We start from the raw sequence: 20,102 nt of genomic DNA on the forward strand, positions 1-20,102 counted from the left end.
ATTACCACTTAGAATAGTAAGACGCTGTCCAATGTAAGATGCACACTGATTTCGGAGACAGTAAAATGGGAAACCTGCACTTCTGGGTTGATGACATTCAGTAAGTTTAATCCACTAACATAAAATGTTTTTATTATGCCCTCTTGTGGAAGCAATGAAGATAAAATCATAAAATTACAGATCTTCAAATTTCTCAGTTAGAATGGGTTTTAGAGATCATTTAGTTCATCTCCTTTATTTAATCTGGATGGAAATGGAAGCCCAGAAATAAGAATGAACCTTTTCGCTTAAACATTAGCTAGTGGTAGGGTCAGTCTCTTGACTTTCTAGTTAGTATTCTTTCCTCCTTGTGGCTGTGATGTCTTCCATTATAACTATATGATTTGGGCTTGGCTATTGTACATATATTAAAAGAAACTTCTGGAGTAAAGAGGTAATTTAAAGAAATATGTTGTTAGCAGAACGTTTAGTATGTAGAAAATTGAATGCTATTATGATCCTCTCCACCTCCACTCCACTTATGTCTTTACAAGTAGAATTCTGGTCTTTTCTCAAGTGTCCCTGTCACTTAAAAAGTCAACAGAATTAAATAATCTAAAATTACTATTCCAAGCTATAGAAAAGAGAAATTTCTCTAAAATGAAAGACATTATAATATTCACGAGTACAGGGAACAAGGGAGAAAAAGATTATAGGAAAATATGAGGGGGTATTTTGCTTGAATACTTTCTTGAAATTTATCTTATTGTTAATTTTTGAGCCAAACTTCTGAACAAGATATTTGAAATACTTTGTTCAAATATTAACCTTTCCAAACCATATTAATCTATTAAATACACATGAGAAATTAGTTTTTTCCTAAATGTATTTTTCACTGTTACTAAACTTCTGTAAAATGTACAGTAATATTATTTAAAATGGTTATACTGAGAGATTGAAATAAATGTGCCCTTTTTTGAGCATAGAAGTATAGAAAGATCATTCTCAATCACTATTTGCTTTTCCATATTTAAGAAACAATAAGTAACAACATGAAAGCTTTCTCTACAGCAGAGTTTTTTCTTTGTTTTGGTATGCTATTTTAATTTGTCTTGGTGATAATAACGTAAAAGTTCAGTTTGCAGAATAAAAATAAAACTTAGATGGTCCCTTTAGACCATAAATATTTAGGTCACGCTTGTTGATATGATGAAAGAATTTAAAAGTCACAAGCTCAGAGTTTTAGAAATCAAGGTCATGGTATCCCAGGTTGACCATTTATACTGAAATAACCAGCTGACTCGTCAACTGAACTTTTTTTCCCCAGTTATCTAACATTTTAGTATTTTTTGGACTAAATCAAGCAAACTAAGTTGACCAGATGTGTTGGTGCTCTGTGGAATGGTCTCATAGGCTTTTTCAGAGTAAGAAAAGCACTAAGTACAAAGAAGATAAATGAATTAATTATTCTCTCTATATTATAGCTATGTAATTGAGAAATGGGTACATTTTGAATTTTCTAAGATTTCTCCTGGGAAAAGAAGAAGAGATTAAATTACCCATCTGAAAGGTGTAACACAGTGACAGCAATACTTCATCAAGTGGAGAAGTAAAAAATGTAATACAAGTTAGTCTCCTCAGGCCACGCCTGAATCTCAAGATCATAAATGGAAACCAGTGCTCAGAGGCTCTAACCAATTAGTACGTATAAAACTGAATGTTTTCATCATCCTCCCCACTCCCACCTCATTTAGGGAGAAAAAGACCATTTAGGTCTCTACAAGTAGAATTCTAATCCTTCCTAAAGGGTCCCTGTCATCTAAAAAAGAGTATATAAAATAAGCAATGTACATGAAAATAGGGAGGAAATGACCCCAAATGAAATCATGTTCACTCATTCACGAAGAACGCCAAGCACCCTGAAAACAGCAGGGCATATAAAACCATCTGTTCAACAAATTTCACCTGAAAAAAGAGATGTTCTTTGATTTCATCTGCATCGCGTGGACCACATCCCAATCTTTTCTTGGGATCTTTCATCAAAAGACGCTGAATTAGGTCCTTAGCTAAAGCACTCATTTCTTGGGGGTACGGAGGCTCGCTTTTTAATATTCTCCTGTAGACAGAGAAAACTTGCTGTTAAAACAACCAGAGGATGAGGTTAGAGTGACGGTATGCTTAGCAAAAACAGGTATAGTGCAACACACTTTGAAATGGAATTACACGCGAAAAACGAAGAAAAATATTTAAATTGTGATACCATGAGATCAAATTTCTGAAACTTAAATAAGCAGAAATGAAAAGTATTGGATCATTTTCAGTATAAGTCAGCACTAATGGGAAGCCACCATCCCAAATACTTAATTGGAAAGGAAAAAAAGAAAAAAGGAAGGCTTGGGGCTAGATGAGACCTCTTATCAATGGACTAGACTCCATCATGAAAGATTTGACAACGGAAACAACTCTTAACAAATTCAGGGAAGTGAATTCAGCACTCAGATTTGAAAGGACAAAAGAAACCCCAACCGTTGCCACCTCCCTTCTTTCCCTGTGTGCCAGCGAACAGAAGGGGCCAGCGGGAACAAAGAGGGAAGGAGACCGAGATGGGAGAGTCAGAGCCACCCGCATATGGCTTAATTCCTGAGATCTGAAAATGGACACCAGAGCTGGGGCTTTTCACGGGATGAAAGCATCAGCTTTGTCATCTGCTACGATAAACCCAGCAGGCAAGCCTGTAAGGCTAGTGGCACACAAAGATGGAGTAAAGTCCACTTATTATGGAAAGCAAAACATTAAGATAATCAAGCTTCTTGATGAAATGTTTGAATTTGTTCTAAGATCACAGAAGAAATCAATCCAATCCAAATGTACCTTTGTCCCCTTAAAAGCCAGATCAATAATTTACTAAAAAAGAAATAATGGAAGGGACTGACTGAAATTAAGAAGCTTAACAGAGTATATACGGAGATAAATAGTTACTTCTTTATTTGGATTTGCAAATAGATCCCCTTTTGTGCTTTAAAATATTAATAACTGTTATGGGACAAAAACATAATAAATTTATAAGAGACAGTATCGTGTGGTTAAGAACATGGACTCCGGAGCGGATGGAGTTCAAAGGCCAGCTCTGTCGCTTATTGGCTGTGTGACCTCAAGATAGTTTAACCTCTTTCTACCTTGGTTTCCTCAGTTGTAAAACAGGATAACAGCAGTACCTACCTAAAATGGGTATTACGATGCTTAAATGAGTTAAGTCACGATTTACAGTGCTGAGCAAAACATCTGGAAAGCAGCAGATGCTTGATAAATTTGAGCAACTAACAGACTCCCTCATTCCAAGGCAACCACAAAAACAGACAGAGAGACTGTAGCAAGTAGCCACTGAGAGTCAGTGAGACGAGAGGGAACTGTAATTTTTGACTAAAAATTCCAGCAGCGTCGGTCATTTCAAAGCTTATTCTACTTCTAGCACTCTATCCTGGGAACCTAAGAAAACATTGGTGGAACAAGTGAAAAAAATAAGTAGGAGCCTCTTTTCTTTTTGATTCTTAAGTATCCTCCCCTTCCTCGCTGTTCGACAGGGTTTTCAGCATTAGAGACAATCCTCTCCTGCGATCAGGCACGGGCACATCTGAGAGAGAAGCTGGGAGCCCTGTTTCTCAGGGAAAAATAAGTATAGCCTTTTCCATTTTCTCCACCTTTAATGTACTTTTTTCAGGTAAGAATTTTCTGTGTAAAAGGATCGGGCTATAGATACACTGTTGCTGACATTCCCTTTTGCTGAACCAACATGCAGAAACAAGCACTTCAGCTGACATCACCTGAGGGTACTGACTATGTACCGTCTGCTACTTAAACCTTAGGCATCTGCCATTTCGTGGGAGTTGACACTGGACCAGGCACTGGGGAAGGAATGGTCAGTCATGTCGACCATTGGGCGTTCTCACAAAAGGAGGGGCATCGAGAGAACAGTGAGCACCTGAAAACAGGGGTGGCCCCACTGAGATGCCAAGACTGGAAAGAGGAGAAGGGGACCCCACGCAGGACCCGAGGAGGTGGTCTAGGCACACAGACAGCAGGGTGGTGTGCACCCGAGGCGTGTGGCAAGGGCCACGTGCAGGGAACTAGAGTTTCAGATTCAGGTGAGACAGGGATCAGATCGGGAAAAAAACAAGTAGAAATCTGAAGGAACTTCCGCTGAAAAGAGTGCTGATGAGGGAACACGGAGGACAACCAGTGACAGCCCCGAAGCCTTCCCTTTCCCGAGTGAAATTAATATGGCCAGACCAGCAGGAGTGGACCCTAACAGGTGAGGATGAACACCCACCCAGCTGGGAGAAGTGGAAGCAGGAGTCACGCAGGATACAACACGGAAGGAAGGCTACTCAGGCTCCCTGTTGTCTTGGTAAATGAAGCGGCACAGGGTTTCCTCAGTGCGTGGAGAGATTCTGAGGCCTAATCCTACTAGAAAACTGCAGAGCCAGCTAGAGGACCAGGAATTGGGGATGGGGTGGTGAGGAGAAAGGGCTCACGGCAGGCTTACACCTTGTCCCCATGGAAAGATGATCCCGGATTTACCTTCTTCTTATGTGGTTTCCTTGAAATGTACTGGGTCAGAGAAAGGTGAAATGACAGCTGTGTCTGGTTATTGTGAAGTCACCCGAGAGGTGAACTCCGCCTGGCCTGAGAGGTGTCAGCAGGAAGGTAGGCCCTAAGGGTTTTCTCATGCAGGACTATTGAAAACACTTTCAGAAAACGTGTGCTCCTGTGTGTTCTCTCTCATCCCCAAGGATGTTCTTGTTGGGGCTTGGAAGTTGTGCTCACGGGAGTTATGAGAGACAGTTCCTGTGCTGAGCTTCCAGTGCTGGGGTGGTCCAGAGCCACCCATTTGGTCCCATCACTACTGGTGGAGTGTGTCCTTTGTGGGCTGGGAAGCTAGGCCTAGGTGGTTGGAAGAAGCCCTGATGAAGATGCGTCTGATGTTGTCATGCCAATACACTGCTTCCTGACTGGTATCCTCCTAGAAAGCTACAGAAAACTGGTGCCAGATTCCAGCCTATTGTGCCCTGTGAGTAAGAATGTCGATCTCAACCCAGAGCACTGCAGCTATGCAGAAGAGGCAGTGCAGGAGTGGGGATGCAGGCGGAGGATTCCTGTGCGATGCCTAGTTGCGACAGTACCAGAGCATTCTGCAGGGGCAGGGTCCTCTCTTCTACTGTGCTTGATTTCTGAATTGGCAATAACCCAGAGCTATTTCTTCTTGCTTCCAAATGAATCTTAAAGCCCTTTGTAAAATCAGAACAGGCTCTGAGTTGATGTAGCACCTTAAACACTTCAGGTGCATGCTATCATTTAATCCATACAACAATCCTAGCAAAAGGCTGCCAATAATTATTACCCGTTTTACAGATGAGAAAGGATTCCTCTCAAAAAAGCAAGAAATATACTTATGAATTAAAATTTCCACCAGATAACTTAGAACACGGATAATTTTAATATTTATTGCAGGAATAAGCACATGACATAGCTAAGAAAATTTTGAAAAAGAAAATAACTGGGGAGGATTTGCCTAACTACATATTAAAACATATTACAAAACCAAAGTGCAAAAGTGAGGTGATGGTAAAATAAATTAACAGCCAAATCAAGTGAACAGAAGAGACAGCTTGAAAACTACACAGCATATACAAAAATTCCTATTCTTTCTAAAAAGGGACCAGCCACCACAGGAAAGGACGCATTGTTCGACAAATGTGTTGGAGAAACCAGCTGTCTGGAAAAGAAACAAACAAGGCAAGAGCCTTGCCTTATACCATAATCCCAAATAAACTCCAAAGGGATTGAGGAATGACATGTAAAAAGCAAAATGAAATAAAATTAAAGTCTATAATGTTACAAAAATGCATATTAAATTTCTTCCTATTCACGAATGTTAAGTTTCTAAAACTCCTGTGGTAAGAGAAATTCACAGCCATTAGCTTAAGAATTTAGGGATTAAAGGGTAAGAGCATCCAGATTAAAATTAAGCCTCTGATGGAGACAGGGATGGAGAGATGGGCAGATATATAAGAAGGAAGGATGGTGAAACAGTCATGGTAGAAGCTGAGTACGTGGGTGTCCAGTGTAACAGATTCTTGAAATTTTCATAATAAAATGTGGCGGAAAAAGTGAACCTAGGAAATTCTGCACATGTGTTTTGTATGTTCACTAAAATATAACAATAAAGAACTGCCCCAATAAGAAAGTATCAATGCCTTTAGTACCACAGTATTAGCAATAACGGGCAATGCTCACCTCGTCACCCTAAGGTCTTTGCTCAAGCGTCACCTTATCAGAGTAGCCTTCCCTAATCATTCTAACAAAAAGAGCTATTTCCCCCACATCCTTTATCCCTTTCTTTTATTTTTCTTTATTAATTTATGGACCATTGTATATTTCTTTATTATTTCTCTCTTCCAATGTAAGCTCCAAGGAAGTAGGGAATTCTCTTTTTTAAAACAGCAGTTTCGTTCACTGCTTTCTTCCTCGGGCCTAGAACACTGCTTAGCACAAAGCAAGTCCTCAACAAACGTTTACTGAATCAATACATCTCCAATTGTTTTCCATTTACTATACCTTGTTCACTGAGGATCTTTCTTCCTCAGTTTCAATAGATGCCTGCAGATAACTTTTTTGCTTTTTTGCAGATGGCATGCATTCTCATGGGTTGTTTATTTCTATTTGTCCTCCATTTAAAAGTTCACAATCTTTCCTATTTTGTGACTTAATGTTGTGGACTTCCTGGTTCCCACGTGGTCTCAGAATTACAGAATTACTTATATGCCCGCCTGAGTTAGTTTTCCATAAACTTCATTTACTCTTAATTTTTGTTCAACACCAGGGGAATAGTAAAGCAAATTATGGTGGATCTCCTCGATGGTATATTATACAGCCATTACAAAATCATGTTTATGAAGAGTCTGTAATTACAGAATGCTTATAAATTTAAACAAAAATTGAAAAATCTGAAATTATATTTCTAGCATGATCACAACATTATACAGGTGAAAAAGACTAACAGGAAATATTAGCAGTGTTTGTCTCTGGGTGTTGCTACTGTGTTTTCCCCTTATGCACGTTTTAAACTATAATGAACATTACTTTTAGACCAGGAACAATTAAATGAACTTCCATTACAAGATCACGGACCCACTGAGAGCAGCTCACAGACTGGCAAGGAGGCAGGGAGTCTTTTTTTTTCCCTAAGATTGGCACCTGAGCTAACAACTGTTGCCAATCTTTTTTTTGCTTCTGCTTTATCTCCCCAAACCCCCCGTACATAGCCATATATCTTAGTTGCAGAACCTTCTAGTTGTGGCATGTGGGATGCTGCCTCAACGTGGCCTGACGAGCGGTGCCATGTCCGCACCCAGGATCCGAAAGGGCAAAACCCTGGGCTGCTGCAGCGGAGTGCGCGAACTTAACCACTTGGCCACGGGGCAAGACTCCCCACAGGGAGTCTTGAATCCCCCTCTGTCTACAGGCCCCTGTGGGTATTTTCCCACTGTTCGAAAGGCAGTCTCTCCTACCCTCAGCGTATGCAAATCTCGTCTGTGCTCACAGCCCCAGTCTACACTGCCTTTCCATCATGAATGCTTCCCCGACACTCCCAGTCCTCGAGGGACAGTGGCCCTTTCTATTTCCACAGTATTTATATCAGGACTCAAACATTTGAGAAAACTCCCTGATATGGTGAATTGTCATCTATTTATTCCATATCTTCCCAAACAGTATTGAGTTTTCTCAGAACAAGAACTATGCCCTTATATTCCTCTTCCTCCTTAGGAGTTAAAAATTACTCAAAGTAACTCCACAGATTAATGAAATCAATCCCCCTGTTGTGTGTGGGCCAGGACTTTCCAATCCTTTACCTGAAATAAGCATCTGCCTCACTAGAAAAGAAAACAGCACCATGGAACTGAGTGTTACCCATGAGAGCACGAAGCAACTTCCCAATCACTTTGCACTTGACCCCAGTCCTACTTCCCAGTAGCTCTGAGTCCTTGGGCAAGACGAGCTCAGCTCCCTTGTCTGTAAAACAGCATATGTTGCTCCTCACTTTTCAGGGTTGTAAGGATTTGAGGATATGATGTGGGTGACTCCTCGGCAAGAGGCTGGCACACAGTGGGTCCCTAGTGAACGGTGTCCACCCTGAGGCTACTCCATAGGAGTGTGCTTTCTCTGAGCCACGAGATTGGCTGACCAGAGGGGACACTCCCATGCCATCACCTCCCTCTGGGTGTTACCAACATCTTCCTTGATCCACCTAACCTGTGTTTCCCCAAGCCACACCAGTTGGGTCATTAAGAACAATAAAACGAGATTCTTTACCTGCTTTTGCAGAACCTGTGACTCCACTCAAAGTCTCATCCAGTAATTCCTGGGAGTCCCCGGGTATGTCCTATGTGAGCTTTGAACACTCTTCCTCAGATAAAGCATCTCATTTCCCTCTTCTGCCTAGTTCCCCGACTCCTTCCTGTCAGCCTGGGAAGCCACCTGAGGGGCTATCACCCCTGCCTTGTCTTCTGGTGCAGAAGGGAGGAAATCTCTGCTTCTTAAGAGGTTAGGGGAACCAAATATGGATGCAGGATCTTGTAAAGAGTTTGGTTAAAAGAGCTTTCTTTTCTTTTCAACTTATAGCATCTTCTCCCTAAAAGTGATAGATCCGACCCAGAATTGCCCTTCCTCTCTCAATGGCTAAGGCCTTTCCAAGCAGAGATGGTCTGCCTGGGCTGCTCTTCCTCAGACTCTCGTACACTTAGATTCCTCGTGGGTCTACTATGCTGGTTTATCAGGGATGCCTGAACATGTCTTAATCTCAGGGTGAGCACAGTTTAGGCTGAAGCTGGGATTCCATTACACTCACTATGGCTTTTATTGGGAGATCTCTTCCCAGTCTCTCTTCCTTTCTAGACTCTTCTGTGGCCCAATGCTCTTGAAGCTTTTACTTCTCCACCCACTCTATTATCTCTGTTGAAGAACATTTCCCTAATAGGGGCAAGATGATAGGGATGGGAGAGAGTAGGGAATCCATACCTTGGGGGCTCCTTGGGACCAAGTGGTTACATGTGACAAAAAACTAAGGCAGTATTTGAAGTTAAGAGCAGAGTGGATTGCAAGGAATTTCAAAGAGATTCGTAAATGGAAAAGAGCCAGAGGCAGAGAGCAAGAGCCAGAGTACAGAGCCAGGACCGTGATCCAAAAGGATGAGGCTCTCCTGGGGAGGCCACGGAGAAGCACAAGCACACAAGTAACAGCAGGTTACTCCAGAGAGCAAAATAAACAGCAGAATCATGGACATAAAAGACCACCTTCTTCCCTCCACGGTCTTTCACGGTAGGTATGATGCTGACTTTGAGACTTCAGGTGGATGGGAATAGTGAAGAACTGGCTAGGGGGTAATCAGAGGTGGTAGTAAGTGCCTACAGAGGGGCCTCACTCGGAAACAACAGAAGGCCAGGTCTCAGGCGGGAGCATGAGACTAAGGGGAGAACAGGAAATGGTAACCATTCTGATGGCGGCTCTGAAGGATCCTCTACATGGTTGGAAGGATTATCCCTGTGTTTTATTCAGGGATCTAAACCCTATACCCACCAGGGAGTGCTTCAGAGGGCAAATTAATAACACGATATGATTCAGCTGTACTCCCACATGTTATGCAAGTGAGGCAGGAGTAAACAGATGTAAAGGATGATGAAAGGAAATCAGATAGAAAGCTGAGGAACTGAGTACAAGGGAAGAGTCATTTCACCTTGCTCCTCTCCTTGGTGCGCCCCTCCCACCACTGGACTCTAGTCAGAAGCTGCTGCACTTGAGTCATACAGAAGGATGTGGAGATGAATAGTTATTGTGACAAACATTAACAGATTTTGGGGTAACTGGTCAAAACCCCAGTGGAAACATAAATGCTGCTATTGGGTATAAATATATCCAAAATGAAGAAGAAAAGAAAAAAACGAGGGGCCAGCCCTGTGGCCGGGTGGTTAAGTTCGTGCGCTCCGCTCCGGCAGCCCAGGGTCTCACTGGTTTGGATCCTGGGCGTGGACATGGCACCGCTTGCCAGGCCATGCTGAGGCGGTGTCCCACATGCCACAACTAGAAGGACCCACAATGAAAATATATAACTATGTACTGGGGGGCTTTGGGAGAAAAAGCAGGAAAAAAAAAGAGAAGATTGACAACAGTTGTTACCTCGGGTGCCAATCTTTAAAAAAAAAAGAAAAAAATGAACAGCATATTGGGAATCAAGAAGGCTTTATAAAGTATGCTGATAAGGGATTTTGTCATAAAGATATAAGAAGGATAAGAAAGCAGAAAAAATAAATATAATTTCTTCTTAAAACAGGGTAAGAAATGATACTGGTAACTCTTTCATACTTGTATCTAAAAGCAAGACATCTATAAAAAGAAAATTTTTGAAAATACAAATGAGCACACAACCAGAGGCACTCACAACTAGAACATACAACTATGTCGGGGGGGGGGGGCGGGTGGGCTTTGGGGAGAAGAAGAAGGGGGGAGAAAAAAAAGAAGATTGGCAACAGATGTTAGCTCAGGCACCAATCTTTAAAACAACAACAACAAATACAAGTGAGCTAATTCAAGGTGTTATAGACTGATCAATATGGATAAAACACAAAGTACAACAGAGTTACTGTCTTGATTTTTTTCAGAAGACCACAGCTTGTCACACAAAATCAATGTATTAAAATAATTATGTAAAGAGCAACATTCCTTGGGAGAACAAATAATAAACTAATTACCTAAACCAAGGGTTGACAAACTTCTTTGTAAGGGAACCATAGTAGGCCGACTTCTAAGTGCTCCCCAGTGATCACTGTCTCCTTGTATTCATGGCCTTCTGTAATCCCCTCCCCTTAAGTGTGGGCTGGACCTAGTGACTTTCTTCTAATGACTAGTATTCAGTAAAGATGACAAGATGCCACTTTCATGATTTGGTAGCAAAACCTTCCACCCTCCTAGCAGATTCTATTGCGTTCCCAGCTTGCATGCTTTGATGAAACAAGCTGCCATGTTAGGCCCACATGACAAGGAACTGAAGGTGGTCTTCAGCCAATTGCCAGCAAGGAACCGAGGCTCCCAGTCCAACAACCCGGAGGAACTGAACCCTGCCAACAACTGAATGTGCTTAGCAGCAGATCCTTTCCCAGTTGAGCCCTGAGATAACTACAGCCCAGCCAACGCTTTGATTGGAGGCTGTGAGTGACCCTGAAGTAGAGAACTTAGCTAAGCTGTGCCCACATTCCTGATCCACAGAAACTCTGAGATGATAAACGTATGCTGTTTTATGCCACTAAGTTTTGAGGTCATTTGTTACTTAGCAATGGAGAAAGGATAACTAACACAAGGCCAGACAATAAGTGCTTTAGGCCCTGTAAGCTGTATGGTCTCTGGGGCCATTATTCAACTACTGCGGTAACACAAATGCAGCCAGAGACGATATGCAAATGAACGAGCATGGCTGTGTTCTAATAAAACTTTACTCATGGACACTGAAATTTGAATTTCATATAATTTTCACATCACAAAATATTGTTCATCTTTTGAGTTTTTTCAACCATTTAAGAATGTAAAAACCATTCTCAGCTCACTCACCAAACAAAAACAGGCAGCAGAATGGACCTGGCTTGCAGGCTACAGTTTGCCCTGACCTAAACAGTACAGCTACAGCCGTTTAATATCATTATTTTGATAACACTTAGACCTGAATTTATATAACACTATGCTTATAATAGTACAATAAAACACATTAATAAAGCAAATTTTACTGATGGATAATGAAATACCAAATAAACATCTCTTGGCAAACATTTTCTACATTTCAAAGGCAGAGAATGGAAGACGAAAAACCAACCGTGTCAGAGATGAGGGAAGAGCTGCACTCAGAACCTCAATACCCTCCAAAGTTTTCTTGTGTCCCTTGGTCATCTCTCCTGCCTTCCACCCCAATCAATTCCCACACTTGAGCCAGTTTACATACCCCGGACCTCTTGAATAAAGAGGACGGTGGGTTGTCTTGAGAAGGGATCCTGAAAACGTATACTGTTAATCTTTCTCCTAGCATTCCCCAAAGGGACCTATGGCTTTTCACCAGAGTAACTGTACACTGGGAAAAAGGAAATAATCAGATCTTTCAGGGACTACTGGATACTGGTTCTGAACTGACACTATTTCTGAGTGACCCAAAACATCAATGTGGCCCACCAGTCGGAGTAGGCCTTACGGAGGTCAGGTGATCAACGGAGTTTTAGCTTAGGTCTTTCTCACAGTGTGTTCAGTGGGTTCTTGAACCCATCTTGTGGTTATTTCCACAGTTCCAGAAGGCATAATTGGAACAGATATACTTAGCAGCTGGCAGAATCTCCACATTGGTTCCCTGACCTATGGAATGAGGGCAATTATGGTGGGAAAGGTCAAGTGGAAGCCAATAGAACCGCCTCTAGCTAGGAAAATACTAAACCAAAAGCAATACTGCATTCCTAGGGGATTGCTGAAATTACTGCCACTGTCAAGGACTTGAAAGATGTAGGAGTGGTGATTCCTACCACATCCCCATTCAACTCGCCTGTTTGGCCTGTGAAGAAAGTTGGATGTTGGTGAATGACAGTGGATTATCCTAAGTTTAACCAGGTGGTGACTCCAATTGCAGCTGCTGTACCAGATGTGGTTTGATTGCTTGAACAACTTAACATGTCCCCGGTATCTGGTATGCAGCTATTGATCTAACATGTACCTTTTTCTCCATCCCTGTCCTTAAGGCCTGCCAAAAGGAGTTGCTTTCAGCTGGGAAAGACAACAATGTACCTTCACTGTCCTGCTTCAGGGGTGTATCATCTCTCTAGCCCTGTGTCATAATTTAGTTCACAAGGCTCCTGATAACCTTTCCTTTCCATAAGATATCACACTGGTCCATTACATTGACAAGCTTATGCTGATTGGACCTAGTGAGTAAGAAGCAGCAACTACTCTAGACTTATTGGTAAGACATTTGCGTGTCAGAGGATGGAAAAGAAATCTGACTGAAATTCAGGGCCCTTCTACCTTAGTGATTTGTAGGGGTCCAGGGGGATGGGGCAAGTCAAGATATCCCTTCTAAGGTGAAGGATAAGTCGTTGCATCTGATCCCTCCTACAACCAAAAGAGAGGCACAATGTCTTGTGGGCTTCTTTGGATTTTGGAGGCAACATATTCCTCATCGGGTGTGTTACTCTGGCCTATTTACCAAGTGACCTGAAAAGCTGTCGTCGAGTCAGGCCCAGAACAAAAGAAGGCTCTGCAACAGGTCCAGGCTGCTGTTCAAGCTGCTCTGCCACTTGGGCCATATGATCCAGCAGATTCAATGGTGCTTGAAGTGTCAGTGGCAGATAGAGATGCTGTCTGGAGCCTTTGGCAGGTCCCTATAGGTGAAATGTAGCACAGATTCTTAGGATTTTGGAGCAAAACTCTGCCATCTTTTGTGGATAACTACTCCCCTTTTGAGAAACTTTTTTTTTTTTTTTTTAAGATTGGCACCTGAGCTAACAACTGTTGTCAATGTTTTTTGTTTTTCTCCTTCTTCTTCTTCCCAAAGTCCCCCAGTACATAGTTGTATATTCTAGTTGCAGGTCCTTCTGGTTGTGCTGTGTGGGATGCCACCTCCGCATGGCCTGATGAGTGGTGCCATGTCCACACCCAGGATCTGAACCGGTGAAACCCTGGGCCACCGAAGCAGAGCACACTAACCTAACCACTGGACAATGGGGTCAGCCCCAAGAAACAACTCTTAGTCTGCTCCCGGGCCTTAGTAGAGACTGAACACTGAACTGTGGGCCCTCAAGTTACACGTGACCTGAGATGTGCATTATAAACTGGGTGTTATCTGAACCATCAAGCCATAAAGTTGGGAGTACACAGCAACTGGAAGTGGTACACACAAGATCGGGCCTGAGCAGGCCCTGAAGGCACAAGTAAGTTACATGAAGAAGTGGTCCAAATGCCCACGGTCCCCACTCCTGCTCCCCCACCTTCTCTCTGACAGCCTAGATCTTTGGCCTCATGGAGAGTTCTCTACAATAGTTGACAGAGAAAGAGAAGACTCAGGCCTGGTTTACAGATGGTGCTGCATGATGTGCAGATGCCACCTGTAAGTGGACAGCTGCAGCACTACAGCTCCTTTCTGGGACATTCCTGAAGGACAGTGGTTAAGGGAAATCTTCCCAGCGGGCAGAACCTTGAGCAGTGTGCCTGGTTATTCATTCTATTGGGAGGGAGAAATGGCCACATGGGTGATTTTATATAGATTAATGGGCTCTGTCCAACGGTTTGGCTGGATGCACTTGGAAGGAACATGATTAGAAAATTGGTGACAAGGAAGTCTGGTTGACAAAGATATCTGGGGAAGAGGTATGTAGATAGACCTCTCTGAATGGGCAAAAAAATGTGAAGATATTTGTGTCCCACAGGAAGACTCACCAAAAGGTGATCTCGGCAGAGGACGATTTTAATAATCAAGTGGATAGGATGATCTGTTCTCTGGATCCCAGACAGCCTCCTTCTCCAGTCAACCCTCTCATTACCCAGTCGGCTCATGAACAAAGCAGTCATGGTGGCCAGGATTGAGGTTGCATATGGGCCCAGAAACATGGACTTCCACTCACCAAAATTGACCTGGCTATGGCTACCACTGAGTGCACAATCTGCCAGCAGCAGATACCAATTTAGTGCTGAAAATGGCACCAATCCCCAGGGTCATCAGTCTGCTACCTAGTGGCAGGTTGATTACATTGGACTATTTCCATTATGAAAGGGGCAGAGTTTCACTCTAACTAGAATAGACACTTACTATAGATATGGATTTGTCTTCCCTGCATACAATGCTTCTGCCAAAACTACCATCCATGGACCTACAAAATGCTTTATGCACCGTCATGGTATTTCACACAGCATCGCTTCTGACTGGGGAACTCACTTCACAGCAAAAGAAGTGCAGCCATGGGCCCGTGCTCACGGACTTAGCTGGTCTTACCACATTCTCCACCATCCAGAAGTAGCTGCCTTCTTCAGGTGGAAGTGCCTTTTGAATACTCAATTACATTGTGAGGTAGGCAGCCATACCTTGCAGGGCTCAGGCAAGGTTCTCCAGAAGGCTCTAGTCTCTGAACCAACATCCAGTATATTGGTGCTGTTTCTCCCACAGTCCGAATTCACGGGTCCAGAAATCAAGGGGTAGAAATGGGAGTAGCACCACTCACTATTACCTCTAGTGACCCACTAGCAAAGTGTTTACTTCCTGTTCCCATGACTTTATGCTCCGCTGCCCTAGAGGTCTTAGCTCTGGGGGAGAAATGCTTCCACCAAGAGATACAACAATGATTCCATTGAACCGGAAGTTAAGACTGCCACCCAGCATCTTTAGGTTCCTCATGCCTCCGAATCAACAGGCAAAAAGGGGAGTTATGGTGCTGACTAGGTGAATGATCATTACTACCAAGAGGAAACTGGACTGCTACCCCACAATGGAAGTAAGGAAGAGTATGTCTAGAATAGAGGAGATCCCTGAGGGTATCTATTAGCATTACCATGTCTTGTGATTAAGGTCAATTGAAAACTACAACAACTCAGTCTAGGCAGGAGTGAGGGTTTGGGTAGCCTCACAAGGTAAAGAGCCATGACCAGCTGAGGTACTTGCTGAAGGCAAAGGGAATACAGAGTGGGTAGTAGAAGGTAGTTATAAATACCAATGATGATCCCGTAACCACTTATAGAAATGAGGACTGTAATGGCCATAAGTACTTCCTTCTTATTTTGCCATGAATACATTTGTGTGTGTATAAACAAATAAATGTTTTAAATACATATCTATGTCTGTGTTTTCTTTTCCTCCCTTATTTCCTTATCATGTAAAATAAGACGTGCTGACTTTCCATCGTGGTATTTCAGTACTGTTAATTTTATACCATGGTATTTAAGTTACGGGACATAAAGGAGACTCAGGGAGTTTACATCCTCTTCTGTGGAAGGGGTTTGTGGGTTTTCTGTTGTAGGCAGGGCAGCTGTATCATGTTAGGTGGAATTATGACCTTATTATTGTCTTTATTTGGAGATTAAGTATGGTTTAAGGAAATGTGTATGGCTGCCAAGTTGACAAGGGGTGGACTTGTCATGGTTAATTTTAAGTGTCACTCAACTGGCCCAGGGTTGCTCTGATTAAACATTATTTCTGGGTGTGTTTCTGAGGATGTTTCCAGATGAGACTAGCATTTGAATCCCTTCCCCACTGTGGGTAGGCACCACCCAAACCCTTGAGGGCCTGAATAGAAAAGAAAAGCACAGGAAGGGAGGACTTGGTCCCTTCCTGCCTGCTTAACCCGGGACATGGGTCTTCTGCTCGTGGACTGGCAATTACACCACTGGCTCCTCTCCTTTTCAGGCCTTCAGATTCAGACTGGAATTTACCACTGTCTTTCCTGGATCTCCAGCTTGCAGATGGCAGATCATGGGATTTCTCAGCCGCCACAATTGTGTGAGCCAATTCCTTATAATAAATCTCCTTATATATGTGTGTGTATATGTATATATACGTATTCTATTAGTTCTGTTTCTCTGGAGAACCCTGACTAATATAGTCAGTTTCTTTATTTTTAGCCATTCCAGTGAGTATATAGTGGTATCTCATTGTGTTTAATTTGCAATTCTCTAAAGACTAATGAGGTTGGTCATCTTTTCATGTGCTTTTATCTGCCAGCCATAGATCTTCTTTGGTGAACTGTCTGTTCAAATCTTTTGCCCATTTTTAAAAATGGAGGTTGTTTTTCCTTGAGTTTTGGGAGTCCTTTATGTATTCTGGATACAGTCCTTTATCAATTATGATTTGTAATTTTATCACAGTCTGTGGCTTGTCTTTCCATTCCTCTTAACAGCTTCTTGAGAAGAGCACAAGTATCTAATTTTGATGAAATCCAATTTATCAATGTTTCCTTTTATGGATTGTACTTTTTGTGTTGTCTCTAAGAAATCTTTGTCTAATTCAAGGTCACAAAGATTTTTCCTTTATGTTTTCTTCCACGAATTTTATAGTTTTAGGTTTTACATTTAGGTCTATGATCCATTTTTAGTTAATTTTTCTGTGTGATGAAAAGTATTGATCAAAGTTCATTTATTTTCCCATATGATAGCCAATGTTTCCAGCATCATTCGTTGAAAAGGCTATCTTTTCTCCACCAAATTGACTTTGCACCTTTGTAAAAAATATCAGTTGCCTACATCTGTGTGGTTCTATTTCTTCACTTTCTATTCAAGTTCACTGATGATTTGTCTGTCTTGACACAAACACCGCAGTGTTTTAAGTATTATAGCTTATAAGTCTTGAAATCAATTTTGGCCTACCTTTTCAAAGGTGATTTGGCTATTCTAGATCCTCTGCATTTCTATATGAATTTTAGACCCAGGTTGTCAGTTTCTACAAAAAAAAGCCTGCTGGGATTGTGATTATGCTGAATCGATAGATCAGTTTGGAGAGATAACAACTATATTGAGTGGTTCCCTCACACACGCGTGCTTATCAATACTTAACTGAACATTTGAGAGGTACCTTCTGCAAATCTCTGGACTTCTCTCTCTCTGCAGCTTTCTCCTCTCTGACATGCTGCCCTGCAAACTCTAGCTGCCTTGGTCTTCCTGGACTTTCAGTTCCATCTCCTCAGCTCTGCCTGCTTTCCCCTCCCTGCAGCTGCAGCCTGAACACTCTCAAGGCAGTAAGCTGGGCAATCACAGGGCTCACCTCGTTTATATTCCGTCTCTCAGTGTTCACTGTCCTTCATTGCTAGATGCTCAATGTCTTCAACACTGTTGTTTCATATATTTTGCCCTTTTTAAAAATTGTTTCAGGCAGGAAAGTAAATCCAGTCCCTGTTATTCCATCTTGGTAAGAAGTGGAAGTCTCAATTTTTAATTTTTAAGGTCATATCTGTTCTCAAAGTTATAAAATTCAAGTAAAAACAGGAAAAAACATAACTAGTAATTAGTATAATGTTTTATCACTGTTCATTTATTTGTTCATTAACTCATTTCATTCCAAAAATATTTCTTGAATTCTGCGTAGTAAAGCACGGTGCTGGCATCTGAGCACACAGTGCTGAGGATCAAAGCCAGACGTGCCCCTTGCTCTCACGGAGCTTACAATCTAGCGGGACAGACAGACATTCATCAACTAAGGATCAACAAAAATGTAATATTGCAATTGTGATAACTGCCACGAAGGAAAGGAATACAATAATGCCGTGATAGCCTGTAAGAGGGCGAGTTTATGGTAAATACGGATCAGTGGAAAATATCACTACTGTTTTATATTAAACTCACAAAGAACCCACATTATGTATAAAGTGGGAAAACAGTATTCATTAAATAAACTTCTCAGTATATGATGTACTTACTAGGTTAAGACAATACGCTGAGTGCTTTGGAGCACACAAAAATTACGACATTATCTCTATCAAAGTTAAGATCTAATTGGGCACACAAAATATAAGAAATATAAAGGTTATATATCTTCCTCCTATATGAATATAAATGTAAATTTATCACTTGAACATCATTTTGTCTATCCACATTTAAAAAACCATTTTCTCCATCAGCCTAACTGCAGAAATTTGATCAGTTCCTTTGAGAAAACAAAACATTTATTTTATTTTGTTAAGTCTTACCTAGATATCTCAGCTTGGGAATTCTTCTCTCCATCAACAGTGAAAGGAGATGCTCCAGTTAGTAGTTCATACATTAGAACACCTAAACTCCACCAGTCAACTGCCTATAAAATAACAATAATTTCGTTTTATAGAATATTAACTAACATAATATTTTATAAGGAACAAAAATGAACAAAATAAAGCAATATATTTGGAAAATAATTGAACAAAAAGATTTTGTACATAGCTTTCTGTGCAAGGAGTATGAAATTAACACATGCAAGAAAGACATTTAGAGAACAAATATCCAGGTATCCTCAGAGTAGAAGTTAAACATAGTGAAGTCAATCAAGGTGTGAAAAGTGTTTCAATTATTTCCTAAACTAGTAATGGTTCTCCTTTGGTTAATTTTTTTTTAATTTTAAATTTGAAATAAATTTTTAAAATTTTAAGTAAGTGAAATCTTTGGACTTATGATAGGAGAAAAAAAAGTACCAATCAGTATTTTTATTAATTATTCAGCTCCAATAAATACTATGAAAGTACTTAAAGTCAAAGAATAAAAATGAAAAAAAAATCCCATCTAAAGCTGTTATTTTTTCATAACCACCTAAATCAATTCCTCTTAGAGAACTTATCACATAAATCTAAGAGTCTTCATTTGTGGGAAGCATGAAGAGATCTTAAATAACATAAAATAAAATGTGATCTAAATTGGAAACTAATTAATAAATGCAGGTACCTGAACTAGAAGCATAGCAAATTATATAGAACTTAGAGAATTTTGAGATATTGAAAATTAGTTCTTTCATAATTAGGCAAATCAAGATTTTAATAACTGCCGAATACATGAATTTATATGCTAAAATTTTAAACTCGGCTTCCAATTTCAGGGCCAAAGTTTCAGAGAGATGATGCAAAATTTATGAGCCTAGAGCTATTTTAAAAAAATATGTAACAATGACATATAAAACAGGATCAGGTAATCTGAAATCAGGAAAGGAGGAGTCAGAGCCAGGTACAGTAATGAGCACTTCACATACATTATCTCACTTAACTAACTCAAAGTTGTTGAGGTGTTCCATGAATAGGAAAGAATACTTATTGACTAGCTGTATTCTGGATCTCAGGTAAACAGAAATTCTAGGAATAATATAAGGTTTTTCTTTCTCAAAATTTGGTTCCGTTAGGTCTTAGGCAGTAATTATCAAATTTTAACAGTTATAAATTGCTATCAAATTCCCCAATAGTCTCAAAGAATACCGTGAAGCAAACTGAACCAGCAATTCAATTCTTTGATTTCTACAAGCAGTGTTACGGCCATCTGGGACAGGACCCTCAGAATGTTTTGCTGTTAGATTCGAAACCACACTCTTAAAAGGATACAGATCTACAATCAGA

At 41.1% G+C, this 20,102-nt stretch overlaps 1 protein-coding gene across 4 annotated transcripts in view; it reads right to left on the reverse strand.

Annotated features, from left to right (window-relative positions):
• The window catches only part of RPS6KA5 (ribosomal protein S6 kinase A5), a 164,920-nt gene that overhangs the window by 24,497 nt on the left and 120,321 nt on the right, over nt 1–20,102 (reverse strand). For 3 of the 4 annotated variants that reach the window (XM_023628276.2, XM_070249771.1, XM_070249772.1), the window contains exons 7-8: nt 18,720–18,823; nt 1,945–2,095 (exon numbers count right to left, since the gene is read on the reverse strand). In XM_023628276.2, the coding sequence (XP_023484044.1) occupies nt 1,945–2,095; nt 18,720–18,823 (255 nt within the window). Of the gene's footprint in view, nt 1–1,944; nt 2,096–17,797; nt 17,984–18,719; nt 18,824–20,102 lie in introns of those variants that run through there. The other variant, XM_070249774.1, reaches the window with a different exon arrangement.

The sequence above is a fragment of the Equus caballus genome, chromosome 24, assembly GCF_041296265.1.
Source record: "Equus caballus isolate H_3958 breed thoroughbred chromosome 24, TB-T2T, whole genome shotgun sequence".
NCBI lineage: Eukaryota > Metazoa > Chordata > Mammalia > Perissodactyla > Equidae > Equus > Equus caballus.